Genomic DNA, 23,803 nt, shown 5'->3' with positions numbered 1-23,803 from the left:
AACATGCTTCTGTAACCTTTGATCGTAGGAGCTGATAGGGATCTTACATTCCTTAGATGTAAAAGGAAGTCAGCTATCTGCGTTACAGAGGTACTGGTTGAGGAAACTGAATTCGCCTTGCACCAGCTTCGGAAGACTTCCCATTTTGACTGGTAGACCTTGAGAGTGGATGTCCTCCTTGCTCTGGCAATCGCTCTGGCTGCCTCCTTCGAAAAGCCTCTAGCTCTTGAGAGTCTTTCGATAGTCTGAAGGCAGTCAGACGAAGAGCGTGGAGGCTTGGGTGTACCTTCTTTACGTGCGGCTGACGCAGAAGGTCCACTCTTAGAGGAAGAGTCCTGGGAACGTCCACTAGCCATTGCAGTACCTCGGTGAACCATTCTCTCGCGGGCCAGAGGGGAGCAACCAACGTCAACCGTGTCCCTTCGTGAGAGGCGAACTTCTGCAGTACCTTGTTGACAATCTTGAACGGAGGGAACGCATACAGGTCTAGATGGGACCAATCCAGAAGAAAGGCATCTACGTGAACTGCTGCTGGGTCCGGAATCGCTGAGCAATAATTCGGGAGCCTCTTGGTCATCGAGGTAGCGAACAGATCTATGGTGGGCTGACCCCACAGGGCCCATAGTCTGCTGCAAACATTCTTGTGAAGGGTCCACTCTGTGGGGATGACCTGACCCTTCCGGCTGAGGCGATCTGCCATGACATTCATGTCGCCTTGAATGAACCTCGTTACCAGCGAAATCTTTCGATCTCTTGACCAGGTGAGGAGGTCCCTTGCGATCTCGAACAACTTCCTCGAATGAGTCCCTCCTTGCTTGGAGATGTACGCCAAGGCTGTAGTGTTGTCGGAGTTCACCTCCACCACCTTGCCTAGAAGGAGGGACTTGAAGTTCCTCAAGGCCAGATGAACTGCTAAAAGCTCCTTGCAGTTGATGTGAAGTGTTCTTTGCTCCGGATTCCACGTGCCCGAGCATTCCCGTCCGTCCAGTGTCGCACCCCAGCCCGTGTCCGAAGCGTCCGAGAAGAGAAGGTGGTCGGGGGTCTGAACAGCCAATGGTAGACCTTCCTTGAGAAGAATGCTGTTCTTCCACCACGTCAGCGCAGACCTCATCTCTTCGGATATAGGAACTGAGACCGCTTCTAGCGTCATGTCCTTTCTCCAGTGAGCAGCTAGCTGATACTGAAGGGGGCGGAGGTGGAGTCTCCCTAACGCGATGAACTGGGCCAGCGATGAAAGCGTCCCTGTTAGACTCATCCACTGCCTGACTGAACATCGGTTCCTTCTCAGCATGCTCTGGATGCATTCTTGGGCTTGACTGATCCTGGGGGCCGACGGAAAAGCCTGAAAAGCTCGACTCTGAATCTCCATACCTAGATAGACAATGGTTTGGGATGGGACGAGTTGGGACTTCTCTATATTGACCAGGAGACCCAATTCCTTGGTCAGATCCATAGTCCATCTGAGATTCTCCAGACAGCGACGACTTGACGGAGCTCTTAAAAGCCAGTCGTCCAAATAGAGGGAGGCTCTGATGTCTGCCAAGTGAAGGAATTTGGCAAACACAAGAGGTGCCGTGCTTAGGCCAAAGCACAGGGCTTGGAACTGGTAAACGACCTTTCCAAAGACGAACCTTAAGAAAGGTTGGGAGTCTGGATGGACGGGGACATGAAAGTACGCGTCTTTTAGGTCCAACGAGACCATCCAGTCTTCCTTCCTGACCGATGCTAGCACCGACTTCGTCGTCTCCATGGTGAACGTCTGCTTGGTGACAAAAGCATTGAGAGCACTGACGTCCAGCACCGGTCTCCACCCTCCTGTCTTCTTCGCTACCAGGAAGAGACGGTTGTAGAAGCCCGGGGATTGATGGTCCCGGACTATGACTACCGCTCCCTTTTGTAGCAAGAGAGACACCTCTTGCTGCAAAGCTAGCCTCTTGTCCTCCTCCTTGTAGTTGGGAGAGAGGTTGATGGGAGTAGTTGCTAGAGGGGGATTGCGCCAGAACGGAATCCTGTACCCCTCTCTTAGCAACTTCACAGACTGAGCGTCTGCACCTCTGCTCTCCCAAGCCTGCCAGTAGTTCTTGAGCCTGGCTCCCACTGCTGTCTGGAGAGGTAGGCAGTCAGATTCTGCCTTTTGAGGACTTGGAACCCTTCTTCTTTTTGCCACGATGACTGTCGGCACGGGTACCTCCTCTGCTGGAGGTTCTGCCACGAAAGGGCGGGATGAACCTAGACGCTGGTGTGTCCATCCTAGGTCTAGGCACGGAAGGTAAAGCTGTGACTTTACGTGCGGAAGACGCCACCAGGTCATGGGTATCCTTCTGGATCAACGAGGCAGCAATCCCCTTGATCAGCTCTTCCGGAAAGAGACACTTGGAAAGCGGAGCAAACATCAACTCCGACTTCTGGCATGGTGTGATCCCCGCAGACAAGAAGGAGCAAAGGTGATCTCTCTTCTTAAGCACTCCAGACACGTACGAAGCCGCAAGCTCACCAGACCCATCCCGAATGGCTTTGTCCATGCTAGACATGATAAGCATGGCAGAGTCCTTATCCGAAGGGGAGGTCTTTCTGCTTAACGCTCCCAAACACCAGTCCAGGAAGTTGAAGATCTCAAAAGCACGAAAAACTCCCTTCAACAGATGGTCCATGTCAGAAAAGGACCAGCAAATCTTGGAGCGTCTCATAGCCAGCCTGCGGGGAGAGTCAACCAGACTTGAGAAGTCGCCCTGGACAGAGGCAGGAACTCCCAAGCCGGGTTCCTCTCCCGTGGCATACCAGACGCTAGATTTGGAAGCAAGCTTGGTAGGCGGAAAGATGAAGGCAGTCTTCCCCAGTTGCTTCTTGGACTGCAACCACTCTCCCAGTACCCTCAAAGCTCTCTTGGATGAGCGCGCGAGTACGAGTTTCGTAAAGGCAGGAGCTGCTGACTGCATGCCTAAAGCGAACTCGGAGGGAGGTGAGCGCGGGGTTGCAGACACAAACTGTTCCGGATACAACTCCCTAAACAGGGCAAGGACTTTCCTAAAGTCTAAGGAGGGAGGCGTAGACTTGGGTTCTTCTATGTCGGAGTGCGGATCGTCCAAGTGCGCAGCTTCGTCGTCATCAGATACTCCTTCATCCGAATGTTGAGGAGGAAGTGGCAAAGGTGGAGCAGAAAGCTGAACGGCTGAATCCGGCAGCACGGGTGCATGCGTAGCTGCACTGGATCCAACATCATGCCGCTGCTGGTCAGTCTGCGAGCTGGCAACAACAAAAGCGGAGTGCTGGTGCGTGGGAGGGACTGCCGTGGGTTGCGGAGACTGCCGCATTGCGTCAAAACACGGCAGCTTGACAGCACCTTCCCACTGCTGATGCGGTAGCTCACGCATGTCAACGGAGGGTGCCGCATGTCGGCTAACGTCAACATGCGTCTGGCAGGGACGACTGCGCATCGGTGGTGGAGCTCTCACAGGTGGAGTGTGGGAGCAGGCAGCCCCAGTATCTGCTGAGCGCACAACCGTGGCAGGTTGTAGGTTAACAGATGCAGTGTCAACCTTCTCAGCACGATACTCCTGCATGAAGGAAGCAAGCTGAGACTGCATAGTCTGCAGCATGGACCACTTAGGGTCTACCGTGGTTGGTGCGGCAACAGACGGAGTGATTGCCTGCTGCTGAACCACTCTACCTCTCTTGGGAGGTGTGCAGTCTTCGGAAGACTGCGGCGAGTCCGAACTGACCCAGTGGCTACACCTGGGCCGTTGGACTCGCTCGGAAGGGACCTTGCGCTTGAGAGGTCGTGAGACCTTGGTCCAACGTTTCTTCCTAGAAACTTCTTCCACAGACGAGGAATGAATGGGCTCACTCGTCTGTTTGTGGATGGGATGATCTCTGGCAGATACATCCGCAACCACTGAGGGTACATCCGTACGCTGATCAAGGCCTGTCGAACCCTTTGGTCCTTCGACATTGCTTCTCCCCTGGGCTTGGGAGCTTGCAAGAGGTCCCGGACTGGGAGGACGACTGGCACGAACAGATGCACCCTCATGCGTAACACTGACACTGACACTTTTCACCGCACTTGCACTCACTACACTTCCCACTGCACTTTTTGCTTTCAACTCTTTGACATCGGCCAAAAGTTGATTCCGGTCATTAGCTAATGACTCCACTCTGTCACCAAGAGCCTGAATGGCACGCATCATGTCCGCCATCGAGGGTTGAGCACTAGTAGCAGGGTCGGGAGTCACCACTACAGGGGAAGGAATAGGTTGAGGGGCATGGGGAGAGGAAAAATCAAACGAGCGAGAAGAAGAACTCCTGATCCTATCCTTCTCTAGCCTACGTGCATTCTTTAGGAATTCATTAAAATCGAATTCCGAAAGCCCAGCGCATTCCTCACATCGATCTTCCAATTGACAGGATTTACCCCTACAATTGGAACAAACGGTGTGAGGATCTATAGAGGCCTTCGGAAGACGCCTAGTACAGTCCCTAGCGCTACACTGCCTGTACTTAGGGACTTGAGAATGGTCAGACATCTTGAATTCTTGAATTAGCCAAGGGGGGAATCCAAAATCTAGCAAAGTTCATCAATAATTAATCCAAATCTTATCAAAAAGCTTGATAAGCTAATGATAATAGTTCCTGAATAGCGAAAGCTAAAATCTAGAGAGAATACATCACCAAAAGCGTGAAAACAACTCCAGAAACAACAGTGTATCCAAGAAGGTCTTGCCGGTGGCACGACAGAGGAAAAATTGGTTCTTGTTGACAAGAAGTACCTGAGTACCTACTCGACAGATGGCGCTGTTGTTGTACACCCCCACCTGTATAGCGATCGCTGGCGTATCCCGACCTTAGGTTTTTTCTGTCGGGCAACAGAGTTGACAGCTACATGATCATCGGGTAAGATTAATATTGAAAAGTCAACAATATGAGGGTATAACTGAACGATGATACTGAGATAGATGTGCTAGTCCCTAAAGTAAAGAATCAATCATCAGTTTCTTCTCGACTAGCATCACATGGCTTCAATGAGCAAGTCACTATTCTTCCCAGAATTATATTTACAACTCCTACCAAATGGCTTCTATTGGTATACCTCATGCCATCTTCAGGGTAGGAGGTCAAATGGTCATGATCAGTAAAATCAATCACTGGAAGTTTATAGTTCAGGTACTCCTAAGAACAGCATCAGGCCGGTCACATGTAAAAATCACCTAATAAAGTCTTGACCTTGGAACTGAAATTCTTCAGGGCTTAAGGTACATAGTATGGTAGGGACATCTAATGACATTAATGAAAAATAAAAAGAGTTAGGGTCACTACTCCAACTGCTGCCCCTATGCTGGGCACAGTTACCTTCACCATTTAGAGTACAGATCCAGTCATGAAAAAGTAGTAAATTATTCTCAATCAGTCCCAGCCTCAGTCTCTGCTGGTATCCCCGTTGGCACTGCTAGTGCCTGAAGGTATGACGTCTGACAAAATGAACTTGAAAAGCCATGTTTTTCTGAAAGATTTCTACATTTATTGTTCCTGAAGTCACACCCACAGAAAGTAAATGTTGGGGATTAGGACCAGAAAGACAAATACCCTTGAGCCTTGGCTGTGGTATAGTCAAGGCTGAAGATATGTCACTGCATGAGAAGTGATCACTGAAGTGCAATTCACTGCTGGAGGAATAGTCATTAAATCCCTTGAAAACTCGAAACATTAGATACTAGTTTTGAGCATTAAAGATATACAAGACATGAGCAAAATTTACAGAATAGTATAAAAATATTGGTATTTGTTTAAGAAGACCACACTCTCCATTTGCAGTCCTTCAGCTATTCTCTTCTCGTACAGTACTTAGGAGGCTCTTATATGCTGGGAAAGCAAAAAATGGCAAGATATGTTGAGCAAGGGGAGAGGGGTTATAAAATAAACTTAAGTTTCCTCTCTAAACAACCTGAAACTGACATCATCAACATAAGTCAACCTAACAGGAGTTTGTGATGCCAGCATACATAAGAGAAGTTTGTGATGCCAACGTACATTTGATATACTGTACATTCAAAATATATACTAAATTATAAATGGAGTGATTACTCAAAAGTGTCGATATCGACACTTTGAGTAACTACTCCATTTCTAATTTAGTATATATTTTAAATATAAATCAAATGTACACTGGCATCATGAACTTCTGTTTATGTATACTAGCATCACAAATTTCTGTTAGGGTGATTATGTTGACGATGTTAGTTCCAGGTCGTTTAGTGAGGAAACCAAGCTGGTTTTTTTTAAAACCCCTCCCCATCATGCTCAACACATCTTGCCATTTTTTGCTTTCCCAATATTTAAAGAACCTCCTAATTACTGTACAAGAAGAGGAGAGCTGCAGGACTGCATAATTTGGGAGAAAACGGAGAGCGTGGTCTTGTAAACAAATACCAAAATATTAGAGTAATATTGTATACATTACAGTATATGCATTAATAAAAAAAAAGCCAGCATGGTGATAATGAGATATATCTTATGAATGTAGTACTTTATAAATATTGTAAAAACAATAATAAAATCATACAGTACAGTACTGTACCAAAAATTATATGAAGTTAACAAAAATTATCAGAATCAAATAAAACGATATTCTTTATAAAAAAAAAAAAGTTTGAAAGCATTGAAGTTCACTAACAATAATGAGAAGCATAATTCCCTGGAGATTCAAATAGATTTTGCAATTATTTCCAGTTAGCTGACACCATAAAGCCAGCTAACTAGAGGGGAAAAATGACAAACACTACCCGATATAGGACAGAAATTCAAATGTTACCACTTATGTATTAGAAAGAAATGAAAAGAGGAAAAGAACAAAGAATTAATCAATGAACAATAGAATTAACTAATGAACAAAGAAAGAAATGCTATAACACTGGAACAAAGCAATCCACCCAATGACTTCGGGACTTTTGAGAAGAGCTGTTAACTGCATTGCAGACTAGCAAAATATAAAGTAGGTCCTAGATAGTGCATGTACTGCACTTGAAGGCTACAACAGACAAAGATTAATTCTATGGATAATCAAGACAGCAAATTTGAGCAACATAAGGTTGATGAGTTGTGATGTAACAAACCTGATGAAAAATAATAGGAAGAAAGAATTTTAAAACAATAGCTTCAATCACAGCCTATCAAAACATCTAATACTATTATACAGGCCTCAAATATAAGTTAGCTTCATGACAGGCAGAAAAAACTTGAAAATACAGTATACTATATGCATATTTCTTTCTTTGATATTACTATTAGCTGGCATTAAAATCTTCTCCCTATGCCAAATACTGTATCCCCTAAAAAAATGTCTATACTGGTAGTACTGAGTAAAGACCTACTCATTCACTCAACATTCAAATGTTTAGGAGATAATTGCAGTAGGAAAATTGAAGCTTCATAAAGCAAGCAATTCCACATACAGTATTGATCTGTATTGCAGTTCTTACAAGCAAGCTAGTTTTAAAATCATTGCCCTTTTACATATGATGAGGCCTGGTTTAGTAGTTCTGTCTTAATTTCCATGGAAAATAGTGACACTCGCTAAGAGCCTCTAACAATTCTTTGTGATATTAGTCTCGTAATTGTACCGAGGGTTTTGTAAATTTGACAAATTTTGCTTGAAGATTAATTTGAGGCAGTTATCAAACACTGAAAAAGACCGAGATACTTTAGTATCCTTAACAGAAGCCTAATATGATGGAGGACTATTTCAAGAATCATATATGAACATTCCTTACTCCATAAAAATTAGGACAGTTTCTTTAAACCATTCAAATGCAAACTACACGAGTATAAAAACTTGCATTTTACAATGAGGACAACAACAAGCAGTGTGACAAAAGTACTCACACCAAATTCAAGGGTAGTCTTTCCTTGGGGTTGCTAAACAAAACATGGAATTTACATTAAAACAGGATAATTACAAATTAGTACACACATATGATACTTATACTGTAAATAATAGAATAAAGCCTTAAAGACAGTATTTAAAATTCCCAACTAACATGAGTCATAAATAACCTGGTTCAAACATCATGGGTATAAGAATAATCAAGGTGAAACAGTTGTTACTATACTTTCATTAGTTACAATACAAAAATCACTCAACATTCTATTTGCAGAGAATCTTTTAAAAATGGATGGACTTTTCTAGAATATATACCTATAATTACCATTGAATATCAGAAAAGAGCTTTCCAAAAAGCAAACATCATATTAAGCAACATGAATTACACCGTTATTGCATTTATAATACTGTACATGTACTCTACTTCTTGTAACATTAAAATTTGAAAGGGTAACACAAAGCTTTGTAATAGAATACAGACCCAAGGTACGGAATATTGTAGTGTGCAAATGTTTACATAGAAATTGCAGACTGTACACACAACGCAGAAGTTATTCTTACAACTGTACTGAGACTACCTTTATAAGATCATGTATGAAATTACCCCTCTCTACTTCCTTCTGTCGAAAGCACTATTTGTGTAAATTCCCTTCTGGTCCAGTTCATCTTTTTCTCTTCTACCTTAACTTTCTAAACTTTTCAATTGGTCTTCTTCATGCTAGTTCCATATCTACTACTGTACTATGATCAATTTCTGCTCTGATTATCTAGGCACTTTCAGTACTGTACTTCCAAGATAATCCCAATTTTCTAAGTAATTTCACAATTTGCAATAAGCAGGGGCCAGAGGCCTTTGTCTGCACTTCCTTTTTTTGTCTTATTGTCCATGTTACTTTAACAAACAATTCAGCACTCGGTCCTCATCAATGATAAACCCCATCATTTATCTAAGGTCCTCTTAGATAGATTGCTACAGTGTTCACTCTACAACTTTTTTTATGACAAAGTTACACCATTAGTTCCACAAGTTTTACTTTTAGTATCCTCAACTTTTAGGACACTAACTGGTCCTAAGAAGCATTAGTTCAACTATCTCAGAAATGTCCCTGTAATCAAAATTTGCAAAAGTAGATTGGCACCTCAAGGTACCTACAGTAAACCCTAACAAAAATTCATATCCATCTTTAAAAGCAGTGAAGAAAGAAAGAAGGGCCCTAACATTATGTGCTCATAGCATAATCACCATAATTGATAAGCATATCCCTTCTTATGTGTTGAAATACTGAGTGACAGACAAACCCTGGTTCAAAGATGATTATAAATGCACTTATTTTGAGAAGCAGGAAGCCTATCACCTTTGGAAGGGTAACAGATCAGATTTGCCTTGGAATAATTATACTCAGCTAAGAATTGTTGCTCAGAGAGTTTATGCTTCAACTGAAAAGTAATACAATTTGACCATAAAAGAAACCCTTTCTGGTACAACCCAGGAACAGAAGTAGTGAGCTATCCTTAAATCTGCACCCTGGTGTAGATGTAACAGTTCTGCCTTTACTTAAACCAGATGGCTTTCACTCACTGTACAAAGAAAAAGACAATCATTTTGCCTGATGTAATTGACAGTAAGTAGAGTAACAAGAAATTTAATCTTCCTCATTCCTGTTTGCCTGAAACTAAACTAGTTTATCTTTTCAGTCTCATGAAATTGAAACACTTTTGATAGACTTGGTTGCTTATGGAGGTCTAGACCCCAATGGTATTTTTCCTTTGTTTATTTATCGAGACTGCTTATTTCTTAGCTCCTAAGTTGTCTGTTATTTTCCCCAAGTTAGCAAAAATATTCTTGGCCCATTACTTTTAGCTACTGTGTATACACATGTTTTGGCCTAGAAAAAAATCTCATTGTATATGCAGATGATGCTACTCTTTTTGCCTCAATTCCATCGCCTAAATGCAGATCTGGGGTTGCTGGATCCTTTAACAGAGATCTAACTAAAATTAGTACATGGAGCATATTATGGGCCATGAAGTTGAACCTTAACAAAATTTAAAGTATGATTACATATAGGTAGAGAATAATGACTCCTCAACATCCAGACTTTGGCACTGACAATGTTTCTTCAATTATATACAACTTTAAAATTTTAGGAGTGATTCTTGATTGCAAATTTACTGCTGATAAACATATTTGCTGTTTCTTCTCCAATTACGCAAAAAAATTGGCTTGTTGAGAAAGTCTTTCAAGATTTTCAGTGATCAATCTATTCTGAAGAAATGTTATCATTCTTTCATTTTACCATGTTTCCAGTATTGTTCTCCTGTCTGGTCTTTATCTGCTGATGCTAATCTTAATGTGTTGAGCAAAAACTAACAGTCCACTAAATTTCTTATTCCTGATTTGGATATTAATCTCTTGGCATCACGTCCAGTTAGTTCTTTATTCATGTTGCACAAGAATTTTCATATTTCTAACCATACTTTGCATTCAGATCTTCCCCAACTATACAATCCTGGATGTAGTGCTAGGTATGCAGTTAGTTCTAACAGTTTTGCCTTTCTATCATCAGGCTCAATACTGCACAGTATTCTAGAAGTTTTATTCCAGCTGTGATCAGATTGCAGAGTGATCTTCCTCAACAGCCAGCTAAATCGGCAGAATTTCAGAAGTTCAAACTTGCAGCAAATTTTTTATGTTGAACAGGCTGACACAAGTCTCTTCATACTTCATATATGACAAATCTATATTAACGTTGTTATTGATCCCAAGATATTCTTTATTCTTCATTCATTAATTCTCATATAGTTTATTTATTTCTTTTCCTCACTCAACTATTTTTCCCTGTTGGAACCCTTTACGAAACAATAACAACTAAATGCTAATACTGTACTCGAACATAGGAAGAAGAGGCCATAGAGAGAAAAAATAACCCAAGGCCTCAAGAGAAAACTAGGTTCAAAATTTGGAGGTAATGCAGACAGAGCTTCCAATATGTGCACCAATCATTCACAGACACAATAAAGTTTGATGATGACTAAGTAACAGAAATAAATTATAATGTCAAATTAAAAGATGAAAGAACTTTAATAGAAGTTCCTTTAAAAGAAAAGGGATTTCAAGAAAAAGAAAATTCATATGCAGTAATGGCATAAAAAAGAACAAAGAACCTGCCTGAGCTGAGGAGAATAGGTTTTCTTAATTCACCAGTGATCAGATTTAAAAATAGATTTGAGAGCCACCCTGAGAAACAGATGGATGCAGAATTATAACCAGGATTAAAATCCAGAAGAAAAACACACCAGGACTTTACAACTAACAATTTGAAGAAGCAACAACCCTGACATCATTCACAACAGAGGTATCATGAAACACTCCCACCAGAAGTTTCTCAGCTTGGTTGGAGATTTATCCTGCAGGACATTAGATCTTGCTAGAGCAGGTATAAAGCACACAATGCTAAATTTGATAAAAAAGGCAAACTTTAAATAGTGTAAACAATTTGGAACCATCAGAGGAGTTTCTTTGGGATTGTTGGGTAGCTTGTGCTGCCTCCTAGAAGTGATATCGTGCAACTTTGGTCACAGCTTTAGGATTAGGCTTGCATATTTGGAATTTCAATATTTTTTGCCTAATTTTCAAAGACTGAATCATATATTGAGAACACACTGCATAGTAAGATGTAATTCAGTTGTAAATTTCCCTCATAGCACGGAAATTTTGGATATTAAGAAAATGGCATGTAGTTGAAATAGATAGCAACAACTATGAAAGGTCTTATCATTGCAGATGCAAAATGAAAAGTATTTCTCACCAAAATCACTGACATTACATGACAAAATTCACCCAAGAAGCATAAGTATGTATAAATTCCTGGAGAGATACAAGTATCAAAATATTTCTCAAGAATTCCTAAATAAAAGCAAAGCAAACACACAAGGGGCAAAAAAAAAAAAAAAAAGCAATTACACTTTCAAAAAATTAACAAGAAAAATATACAGTAAGCATTTAATAAGCAGTAAAGCACATCAAGAAAAACTTGCAAGTAAAAAAAAAGGTGATGCACAAAGTGAGAAATAAAATGAAAAATGTCATCCCTTTCAGGATCTCAATTGGGTGCAAGCAGAAATACCTAAACATAGTCAGCAGCCTCTTTAAGTTATTGAATTTTAAGTTTAAATTCATGTAAAGCAATAGTTCGTATCTGAGCATGACCATTTCATTACCAGCACAAAGTGTAAACTTGAAAACACAAACATCTGTCAACATATCCATAAAAATGAAAAATATTATCTACTGAATATCTTTATTTTTAGTCTACTGTATTACAGTACGTTATCAGAGTGGAATTAATAACAGGAGTGACAGCACAATATCTCATGCAAAGTAGCTAACAGTAAATGTCTAACCTTTGCATTCTTCAACTTCATTTGTAATTTTTGGGCCTTTATTGCTGCTAGTTTATCTCTAATGCGTTTTAGTTTACGAATAGCTTCTCTTTGCTCATCTGTTTTGGGCTGAAATTGGAGATAAAACTAATTTTGTCTTTCAAACACTTTCACCTAAAAGCTTTTCATCACAGAGTCTAGGATTTTAAGAATATTTGCAAGGGTAAAAACTACAGCAAATTGGTTAGTAATATTAAATGCTGATTCTGTCTGCTACATCTAGCGTTACAAATTAACTTCAAAATTTAAAAAATTGACATTAGTAACCATTCTGAAGACATTGAATGAAAGTATTTCCTTCAAAGTTCTCCATTCTTTAGCATTCAACAGTATAAAAATTTTTGCTTTGACTGTCACACTTACACACTAATCTAGTTTTCAATTAATACAATTACAAGATGATAAGCAATTCATAAGCCAATCTAGTGATGTAAACATAATTACTACAGGAATTCTGGCGTAACTACTGCACAAAGTTAATATTGTAGATGAAGATATCACTTTTATAGTTGAGCAGATAACAGCAATTTTTAGAGTAATGATGCAAATGATGATACTCACATAAAATGACACGTTCTCCAAGTGATACCAATCAAATCTGGCCAATTGGTCAAATGCAAATCAAAGATTGCTGCCAATTAAATCACCCGAAGTTAATATTTTTTTTTATAAGTACAGCATTTGCAGTTTCCCATTTGCATGATCTACATATGGATTCCTATATTTTCAAGGCTATTGAAGTAGATTTTAATGTTTATGAAACAAACTAACACATGGTTTACAAGATTTTACTATTCATAAAGCAAACTGACATATGTTTTTTAAGATTGTACTGTTTTTTTCTGGATGGGCACTAGATTGTTCATCTTTTATTTCGTAAGCTTTGCACCACAACACTCAAACCATGCTACTGATCCTCCAGCTGCTAATGCTCACATACACAGCTGCAGAGTGCTCTGCAAGAGTGGGCTGACTGTAAGCATTTGCCTCTTCCTATGTAGCCTTTATTATAGGGACACTTTGTTCCAGACAGCCCGCTGCAATAGGAGCTAGTGTTGTCCAACATATCCGCCATGTCTCCTTTCTTTATCCAACCCTATTCAACAGGACTCCTCAGGTCAGGATTGGAGAAGGTTGCATGGCCCCAAATTATCCTAGCATGATATGCCACACACTTTGTGTGCTCTGAGCATTACCTGTGTTGGTGTAATTGAATTGTATGGCCTCTGCTTACAGGCAAAGAGATGTAGTCTCACTTCATCTATACTAGCAGTTGCGCTTGATCTGTCATACAAGAGCACAACAAATATCTCCAGCCTCTGTAGATCAGGAGCACGAATCAGTGTTGGATGATGGCAGAGATTAGTGAATGTTTCAGAAATATCATCAAATACTTTCCATGTCTGCCATGCAGAATTCTTCCCTTTCCCACAGAATGCAGACACATCACATCCACTGAACGTGTAAAAGTATGGGATTCCCTAGCTTTCTCAAGCCCTATTTATGCGTTCACTGGATGAGAGGTCATGTCTGCCTTCTGTGGGAAAAGGAAGAGTTCTGTATGGCAGACATTGAAAGTATTTAATGATGCTTCTGAAACATTCACTAATCTCACCCAGCATCCAACACTGATTTGTGATCTTGACCTACAGAGGCTGGAGAGATTCATTGTCCTCATGTGCAACAGATCAAGAGCAGCTGCTAGCGTAGATGAAGCAAGACTAGATCTCTTTGCCTGCAAGCAGAGGCCATATAACTCAATTACACTAGCACAGGTAACCCTCACAGAACATGCAAAGCATGCGGCCTATCAGGCTGGGATCATCTGGGGCCAGGCAACCATCTCCAATGCAGACACCAGCAGTCCTGTTGAATGGGGTTGGATAAAGAAAGGAAAGACATGGCAGATATACTGGACTACACTACTGCGTATTGCAGCAAGCTGTCTGGAACTGACAAAATGTTCCTGTAAGAAAGACTACAAAGGAAGTTGCACTTCCCTGCAGAGTACTCTACAATTGTATATATGGGGAGTAGCAGCTGGAGACAGTGGCATAATATAAGCATTGTGGTGCAAAGCTTACAAAATGAAAAACGGACAATCTAGTGGCCATCTTGAAAAAAAAAACAGTAAAATCTTAAAAAATATGTCATTTTCCAGTACAATAAAATTTTGAAAATTATGGGTTATTTTGCATTATAAATACTGAAATATCTTCAGTAGCCTTAAAAACATAAGAATTCAAATCTAGATCATGCAACTCAGACAACTATAAATGCTTCTAAGCAAGATGTCAACTTTAGGTGGCTAATTTGGTGGCCATCTTAGTTTTTCAATTGGCAAGATTTGATCAGTATCACTTGGCGAACAATTGTGCCAAATTTGATGTTTTTATCATCATTTGCATGATTTTTCTGTTATCTCCTACACTACTAGGGTGCTTTGCATTCTTTACAGCATCTCCTTGATCCCAGCTCCAACACTTTTGGTCTCTTAATTTTCATCTGTTCCCTTTAGCTTTTTCCCATCTAGATGGAAAAAGTGGTCTAACTCTACCTTGGTCAAATTTTCAACTCCTACTTACAGACACATTCTTGGGTGAACGAAAAAAAATCATGATAAAAATAAAACCTTGTGGTCACAAACTTGTTTATAAAAACTAGCGATCTATCTACCTATCTACGAGGGTACTTGACCCAATTTTTGGGGGCAGTTGACATCAAGAGAAACAAAATGAATAACTAATCAACTGGCTAATAGGACTTAAGACTGTTATACAAGACGTAATCTTAGTAGTTTAGATCCTGAATCTACTCAATTGCATCAACTTTAAATTCCTTAAAATCTGATCAATGTAAAATTTTAGAACTTTCTTTAAAACCTGAATAAATAAATTTTATGTTTTATAGATAAAAATCTCTCTTCTTACAAGTTATACTACCTCATATAATGATATAATAAATAAAAATAGAGTTAATAGAAAGAAATTAATACAAATTTGTTATTTCTATATTCACCTGATGCTCATATTGCTTTCATTTCTGGAACCTTGGTTATGCCAAAGTTACCCAGTAAAAATTGAAAATTACCAGTACCCGTTTTCTTCCTTCCCCATATACTAATGCCTGTAGAAAACAATGAGACAAACCGTGTCTACTAACAATAACAAACTGCGCATGTAATATAGCCTCCTTCAGTTTGAAAATTGACAGAATTCCCTATCATCTTGACACCATTTGTTAGTGGGTAAGAGGGTGGCCATGTATATGAACATCAAGCAAGTATGAAACTAACAAAATTTTATTATAAAATTCTATATATTTCTAGGAACCTTTCTAGTTGCCCATTTAGTTAACTTTCACACTCAAATGGTGGTGGGTAGCCCGTGAAGGAAAAACATATGGCATCTATTTTTCCCTAATCAATGACAATGTTCTAGACTTATTTAATCTAGATTTAAAGTACACTAAACTCTAGACTGACTTTTCTAAATTTTACTTTACCACCCCATTATTCATTTATACTATATCAGAAATTTTAATTACCATGGAACGAACATGTATATTTGCAAAAATAAAAAAATAAACTAAATTCAATAGATTACTATCAGTTTCAGTAAACAACATTCCTAGTCTTCCACTGACAGACAAATTAGTATACACACATCCACTGATATAGTCTGGCTCTCCATCACTTCAAAAGTCTTCATTTCCTTATACAAAAGTTCTCTGCAATAGCAAATCCATTTGGTGATGGTGGGAGATTCCATCTTAGTGTCAAACTCCCTCTCACACTCTATCTCGATCTCCCTCTCTTTGAAAGTCTTGGTTATAACCAATGAGCTTCTTGGTATCCTTCTTGTTACAACTGCATTAATAGATATAGAGTTAGGTTCCTCACGTCACCTTATCTGTGCCTCACGAAGAATTACCAAGATGAAGAACAGCCACAGACTCTGTATATAAGGGTCTTCCCATCAATCATGATGGGGCCCATATCCCTAATATTACTTCCTCAATTGGGAATGAACTGGTAGTGGAAGCAAGGAAAATAAAGACCTCAGTGTGATAGCTCTAACTCAGGTAATAGGTTCTATTTCCTATACCTATGCAACAGAAAACTGAAAAAACCTACAAATTTTATATAATTTCTATTTTTCCTAGCTATACAAACCAGTCATTTAATGGGGTTACTAGTGATATGTTTTCTACAACCAGTTCAACCAAAATTTGGTTGATTGCGTCATGCTTCGTGCTGGGTAAACACAGCTTATACGCAAGGAGCAAGCGGGAGGTTCCTCACCGCATCTCTTCACAACACTCTCCTGGTCACAGACTTGCGGGGAAGTTTGAGGCGGGACCTTTAGTACATGACTCAGATTTGTATATCTAGGAAAAATGTAAACTATATAAAATTTGTAGTTTACTCCTATGTGGATACAAACTTTTGAGTCATTTAATGGGGAGTCTTCCTTAGGAGAGAGGATGTCTCCATGAAGTTAAGAGGTAAAAACCTTCCTCTTTGGATAACCTAATTACTATATAAGTAATAGCAAAAGATCAATCAAAAATAATATAAGATAGTGTGGCTAGATTGGAAAGAGACAAGCCTAAACTTCCAATTTTCAAGAGGTAAAGACTAATCTAGTCTAGTTAGTAACAAAACAGTAGATAGTCAAGGAGAACCACAAGGGAATATTGTAGCCTGGTCGCAATGAGGCAAGGCTGAACAACCAGTTCCCAAAAGGTAATCTTTACCAAGGGTGAAATAATAAGAACCTCATGTGTTAAATAATAAACAAGAGGACAATTTAGTATGACAATACTAAATATATTGATAGATACTTACTTGCATTGGGGTGAAAACCACAGGACAGGCTTCAAGAGTAAAGAGGATCCTTTTTTTCTTCCATGGTCTTCCTAGCCAAGAAAGTCTGAGTTATCAGTCCTGTGGCTGGAAATTGGCCAGCTTCCTGTGAGACTGTAACTTAGTTCATCATAGTCCTAGTGCCAGTGCCCATTGAAAGAATGTTCACAGACTTGAATGTGCCTTTCAAAGGTACTTATCCAACATTGTGATTCTTCCTAAACACCAGTTGAAGATTGTAATAAAGCATGGTCTTGAGGAACGCTGAGGTAATGGCAAATCCACATATATCACATCCTCAAGGAGGGGTCCCTAGCGACGTTTCCCCCGAGGGTATATGGGTTCTTATTTTTTTTTTCTCTTTACAAAAGGAGATGGGGCTCCTGAATGCATTGCATCAGAGCGTGCGTATCACATGCTCGATGGGGGCTCCCTAGCGACGTTTCCCATGAGGGTATATAGGTTCTTATTTCATTTCCCTTTACAAAAGGAGACTATTGTAACTAACGGGTATTGCTGAACATTAAGGTTGTGTCAAGTCCATCTAAATCATATGCTCAAGGGAGGGTTCCTAGCGACACTTCCTCTGAGGATGTAAAGGATCTTCTATATGATATGATATGCTTGGAGAGAAAGGGAGTCCATGATAACCCTCTTCTGGAGCGATCAAAACTCTGAACAAAATAAAATATAGGGGGATGGGAGCAATCTGTCCCAGCTATTATTTCATCAGAAACTCGCACTGCTCTATGGAACAAACCATGAAGTTTGTGATCAGAAAACTCTTTTTGAGAGAGCAAGTCATGAAAGAGTTTACCTGGGGTTTCGTAGCCTGAGTCGGGATTATTCTTGAGTCAGAGGCAGGGCAGGCAGTAATTCTCATGCCTTGGCATGGGGGGGGGGAATCCCTGGTGACTCCCCACCCCTAATGTTAGTAGATACCGTGTTAGCTCTCTGTTCACAGGGAGCCCATGTTCAGGACGGAGAACTTATTTTTGTCCATCGGAGAAGGCATGGGAATTTTAGTTATTCCAAGGCTTTGAGACAGGTTTGTGAAAAATGTTGATAGAGCATTCTAAACATTCTCGGACTCTGGGAGGCAAACTTACCAAAGTTCTGGTAAAAACTCTTCAGATCTGATTCTCATACTAAAAGGAGAATGAGATTATAATCATCCCTGAACTCTGGGAGGTGAACTTGCCAATGTTCTGGCACAAACTCTTCAGATCTGGCTCTCATACCAAAAGGAGAATAAGATAGTCATGGGAAATATAAATTTCCTGTCTTTAGGATTCTGAGTAAGGCAAGGCCCTGCCCATGGGTTTGATGTCTTGCTGGAAGGAAAGAGGTCAGAGTAAAAGTAATTAACTACCTAACAAGAGCTATCCAGTCCAGTATCGCAAGGATAACCTTAGAGGATTAAGGAAGGCCCTTTCTCCCGACTTAATAGTAGGGGAGGAGGAATTACGCTTATGAAACCGTTTCGTCCCCTAGTGGCCCTGATAACGAGGGCAGATAGGAAATCCTAGCTTTTCAGGCTAGAGCCTATTCTAAGATCTCTAACTAAATGTCAACCTTCAAGAACGTTATAGGAACTGTTTTCAAGATGTCAAAACATCCTTATCCAAATGGGGTATGGTTTGGAATTCTCTCCGTACTAAAGTTAACCTAGTAGGGGTTTTCTCTATGATAATAAATTCCTCTCAGCGAAGACTAGGTTAAGATTATTATGTGACATTGCATGCCCATTCATTGCAACTACAGTAGTTTAAGAGTAAACCTTTACTAGGTACGACGGTCTCTTCCGACTTATCATGACCACCCATTGATCTCTCTTAAACAATGTAAGGAGAGGTATCCCTTGTTATCTCCTGATCTTATTTTAGAGATGAAGGAGGAGGATACTGGTCACTACTGTATCATAGTACTGGTTAAGATTGAGTTAACGTGCAGTTCGGCATGATAAATGATTCAGAGTAGGAATATCATTAAAGGCCCAGCTTCGTTAATAGGAATGGAGGACATAGTTCTCGTATTTCATTCCTGGATAGTACTCATAGGTAAATGCAACTGATTTAACTCGGTGCTGTTTTGACTCTTCTGAGGGAACATATAAATCATACCTCTTCATGGCAGGTTTCCTAAATGAGGCAGATGTAATTACTGCCCTTACGTCATTATACTTAAGTAGTTCTTTTCTAGAGAGTCTTGTAGACTTTCTAGATTAGAAAGGAAGTGCATTAGTCCTGTTTCAACAAATGAATGGAAAAAACAGAAGGGCAACTTTTGACTTCTCCATGGGTAAATTCTCATGGTATCCCCCCCTAGGGTCATGGAAAATCCAGTTTCTTTTGACTGGGAAGGGATTCTGGTTAATCTTGTGATGCTAAACACCACTCGTACCAAAGATACTCTGTAGACCTTGTTTCTCAGTTTGGGTGATATCTTCCCAGAGAAAAGGTACCAACATCAATCCTGGTTTGGAAGGGAATAACTTCTGCATGAAACAGATAAAATCCATGGCCAGACATCTGGCCATTACCAGTTGGGGCTGTCTTCATACCACAGTAGAGCAAGTAGGACCACTGTTTCAAAGGCAAGCCTTCCTGTCTTAAACTTGAGTTTAGACAGGGGTATGTATGTGCTACAACTCATAGTTTTACCTCAAAAGAAAAACTTAACAATTTTCCTTGAGGTTAATTGAATAGGTAAGTGATTGGTATCTTAACTAAAGTAGCCAATACTTTGACAACCAAAAATAACAGCTATGCCAAAAATTACTGAACTAAAAAGGAGCAAAGGAGGCAGGGAGGGGGAGGGAATGTCCATAGAAGCTTCTACCCTTTCCTGCATGGTTGGGGGACATGCGGGACTTACACCAAGTTCTACCACTGCCTGAGTCTGGTATAGAATACTCTTGAGGAGGAGCATACCTAATACCAGGGCTACCAGTAATGGATGCCTGCTTCCACACCTACCCAGTCGAGGCTAATTTAGACTAACCAAAATAGGGAATAAGCAGTAGGGAAGAGAGGAAGGGCCATATTCTGGACATGTCAATATTATGTCCCGAGATTGTACCTCAACCGGTATCGTTTCTTTCCTTGATACAAAATCTCTTCCCCACTGTGTTAAGTCTAGGCAGGCTCTTCTTACATTAGTAAGGGGTATTGGCTCTTTGGTTCCTGCCTCCAAGGGGAGAGGCTCTCGATCCCCTGGTTCGAGTGGTTTGACCTCCTGGGTGCCTGTAAATCTTAAACAGGATTCTCTGTAGGACTATCCCTCGTTGTTACTTCTCTTCCTGAAATTGCTAGTTTTCGTCTAGGGTTTTTGGCTATCACAAACTCCACTTCTCACCGGCGAAGCAGATATGGGGAGTTCAGCAAATCTGAATTCCTCAAATTTAGTGCCTCACCCGGGGGTAGCTGCTCCGCGCATCTGGTTAAGATTGCATCACGTCTTTTCAGGACACAGTTCACCCATAGGGAAATGGTCTGAAGTAGCAGGAATTCTAAAGCTCTAGATCCTGCTTGTGATAAATCTTTAAATTTTTGTAAAGTATCCCGACCTCTAGGACCTTCCGTCGTTGCATTGTGGGATACTGCTCTAGACCAAAGGTCGAGCCAGAAACAGGCAGTGATTGCAGACATGGCTGCTGTCTCTATGTCCATCATTTCTGGGCCTGAAAAGACAAAAGAGAATCCCATTACGTCCTCTGTTTGGACAGACCGTACTACGTTAGGCAAGTTCTCTGGTAACTGCAACGGGCTCTGGACAGCCCCCGAGGGGGAAAAAATAACCTTTAGCTCAGTCAGGGTCAAAGGCGGTAACTCTGGGGACCTGTTGGCTTCAAGAGAACTTACCAGGTATGAAATATGTTATTTTCATTAGTAAAATAAATTTTTGAATATACTTACCCGATAATCATGTAGCTGTCAACTCCGTTGCCCGACAGAATTCTACGGAAGGGATACGCCAGCGATCGCTATACAAGAGGGGGGTGTACTCACAAGCGCCACCTGTGGCCAGGTACTGCAGTACTTCTTGTTGACACCACTTCAATTTTTCCTCGGTCCACTGGTTCTATGGGGAGGAAGGGTGGGTCAATTAAATCATGATTATCGGGTAAGTATATTCAAAAATTTATTTTACTAATGAAAATAACATTTTTCAATATTAAACTTACCCGATAATCATGTAGCTGATTCACACCCAGGGAGGTGGGTGAAAACCAGTGTACATGTATATCAAGAAGCTAAGTATCCCGTATTTCATATTAACAGTTATTCAAAATAACAATGAAATTACAAGTACCTGGTAAGGAAGTCGACTTGAGCCATTACTCTGCCTTAAATAAGTTCGTCTTCCTTACTGAGCGCAGCGTTCCTCTTAGGAGGCTGAACAACTCTAAGGTGCTGAAGTATAAAGGGCTGCAACCCATACTAAAGGACCTCATCACAACCTTTAACCTCGGCGCTTCTCAAGAAAGAATTGACCACCCGCCAAATCAACAAGGATGTGGAAGGCTTCTTAGCCGACCGTACAACCCATAAAAAGTATTCAAGAGAAAGGTTAAAAGGTTATGGGATTATGGGAATGTAGTGGCTGAGCCCTCGCCTACTACTGCATTCGTTGCTACGAATGGTCCCAGGGTGTAGCAGTACTCGTAAAGAGACTGGACATCTTTGAGATAGAATGATGCGAACACTGACTTGCTTCTCCAATAGGTTGCATCCATAACACTCTGCAGAGAATGGCTCTGTTTGAAGGCCACTGAAGTAGCCACAGCTCCCACTTCATGTGTCCTTACCTTCAGCAAAGCAAGGTCTTCTTCCTTCAGATGAGAATGTGCTTCCCTAATCAGAAGCCTGAATAGTAAGAAACTGAGTTCTTAGAACTTGGAAAAGAAGGTTTCTTGATAGCACACCATAAGGCTTCTGATTGTCCTCGTAAAGGTTAAGACCTTTTAGATAGTACCTAAGAGCTCTAACTGGGCAAAGTACTCTCTCCAGTTCATTCCCCACCAAGTTGGACAGGCTTGGGATCTCGAACGACTTAGGCCAAGGACGTGAAGGAAGCTCGTTTAGCAAAAACCGAGCTGCAAGGAACATGTAGCCGTTTCAGATGTGAAAACAATGATCCTGCTGAAGGCGTGGATCTCACTTACTCTTTTAGCTGTTGTCAAGCACACGAGGAAAAGAGTTTTTAATGTGAGGTCCTAAAAAGAGGCTGATTGGAGAGGTTCAAATCTTGATGACATAAGGAACCTTAGGACCACGTCTAGATTCCAGCCTGGAGTGGACAACCGACGTTCCTTTGAGGTCTCAAAAGACCTAGGGAGGTCCTATAGATCTTTGTTGGTGGAAAGATCCAAGCCTCTGTGGCGGAAAACCGCTGCCAACAGACTTCTGTAACCCTTGATCGTAGGAGCTGAAAGGGATCTTACTTTCCTTAGATATAACAGGAAGTCAGCAATCTGGGTTACAGTGGTACTGGTTGAGGAAACTGCATTGGTCTTGTACCAGCTACGGAAGACTTCCCCTTGAGACTGATAGATTCTGAGAGTGGATGTTCTCCTTGCCTTGGCAATCGCTCTGGCTGCCTCCTTCGAAAAGCCCCTAGCTCTTGAGAGTCTTTCGAAAGTCTGAAGGCAGTCAGACGAAGAGCGTGGAGGTTTGGGTGTACCTTCTTTACGTGAGGTAGACGTAGAAGGTTCACTCCTAGAGGAAGAGACCTGGGAATGTCGACCAGCCATTGCAGTACCTCTAAGAACCATTCTCTCGCGGGCCAGAGCGGAGCCAACCAACGTCAGCCGTGTCCCTTTGCGAGAGGAGAACTTCTGAAGTACCCTGTTGACAATCTTGAACGGCGGGAATGCATACAGGTCGAGATGGAACCAATCCAGCAGAAAAGCATCCACGTGAACTGCTGCTGGGTCTGGAATCGGAGAACAATACAACAGGAGTCTAGGTTATCGAGGTAGCGAACAGATCTATGGTTGGCTGACCCCACAGGGCCCAAAGTCTGCTGCAAACATTCTTGTGAAGGGTCCACTCTGTGGGGATGACCTGACCCTTCCGGCTGAGGTGATCTGCCATGACATTCATACCGCCCTGAATGAACCTCGTTACCAGCGTGAGCTTTCGATCTTTAGAACAGATGAGGAGGTCCTTTGCGATCTAGAACAACTTCACGAAAGAGTCCCTCCCTGCTTGAAGATGTAAGCCAGGGCTGTGGTGTTGTCAGAGTCCACCTCCACCACTTTGTTAAGCTGGAGGGACTTGAAGTTTATCAAGGCCAGAAGAACCGCCAACAACTCCTTGCAATGATGTGAAGTGTCCTTTGCTCCTGATTTCATGTTCCCGAGCATTCCTGTCCGTCCAAAGTCGCACCCCAGCCCGTGTCTGATGCGTCCGAGAGGAGACGGCGGTCGGGTTTCTGAACAGCCAAAGGTAGACTTCCTTGAGAAGAAAGCTGTTCTTACACCACGCGAGAGAAGACCTCCTCTCTTCGGAAACAGGAACTGAGACCGTCTCTAGCGTCATGTCCTTTATCCAGTGAGCAGCTAGATGATACTGAAGGGGGGGAGGTGGAGTCTCCCTAACACGATGAACAGGGCCAGC

The 23,803-nt window shown here is 41.3% G+C and overlaps 1 protein-coding gene across 6 annotated transcripts in view; it reads right to left on the bottom strand.

The window, feature by feature from the left end:
- LOC137639927 (sorting and assembly machinery component 50 homolog) overlaps positions 1–23,803 on the bottom strand; it is a 113,019-nt gene that overhangs the window by 64,012 nt on the left and 25,204 nt on the right. For 2 of the 6 annotated variants that reach the window (XM_068372218.1, XM_068372219.1), the window contains exon 3: positions 12,275–12,382. The exons of 2 other annotated variants lie outside the window; for them this stretch is intronic. In XM_068372218.1, coding sequence (XP_068228319.1) covers positions 12,275–12,382 — 108 coding nt within the window. Of the gene's footprint in view, positions 1–7,872; positions 7,906–12,274; positions 12,383–23,803 lie in introns of all 6 variants that reach the window. 2 more of the 6 variants (XM_068372220.1, XM_068372221.1) reach the window with 1 other exon arrangement.

Source organism: Palaemon carinicauda, chromosome 4, assembly GCF_036898095.1.
Source record: "Palaemon carinicauda isolate YSFRI2023 chromosome 4, ASM3689809v2, whole genome shotgun sequence".
Classification (NCBI taxonomy): domain Eukaryota; kingdom Metazoa; phylum Arthropoda; class Malacostraca; order Decapoda; family Palaemonidae; genus Palaemon; species Palaemon carinicauda.
Note: the sequence above shows the minus strand (reverse complement) of the source record. Positions and strands in the feature narration are given on the sequence as shown.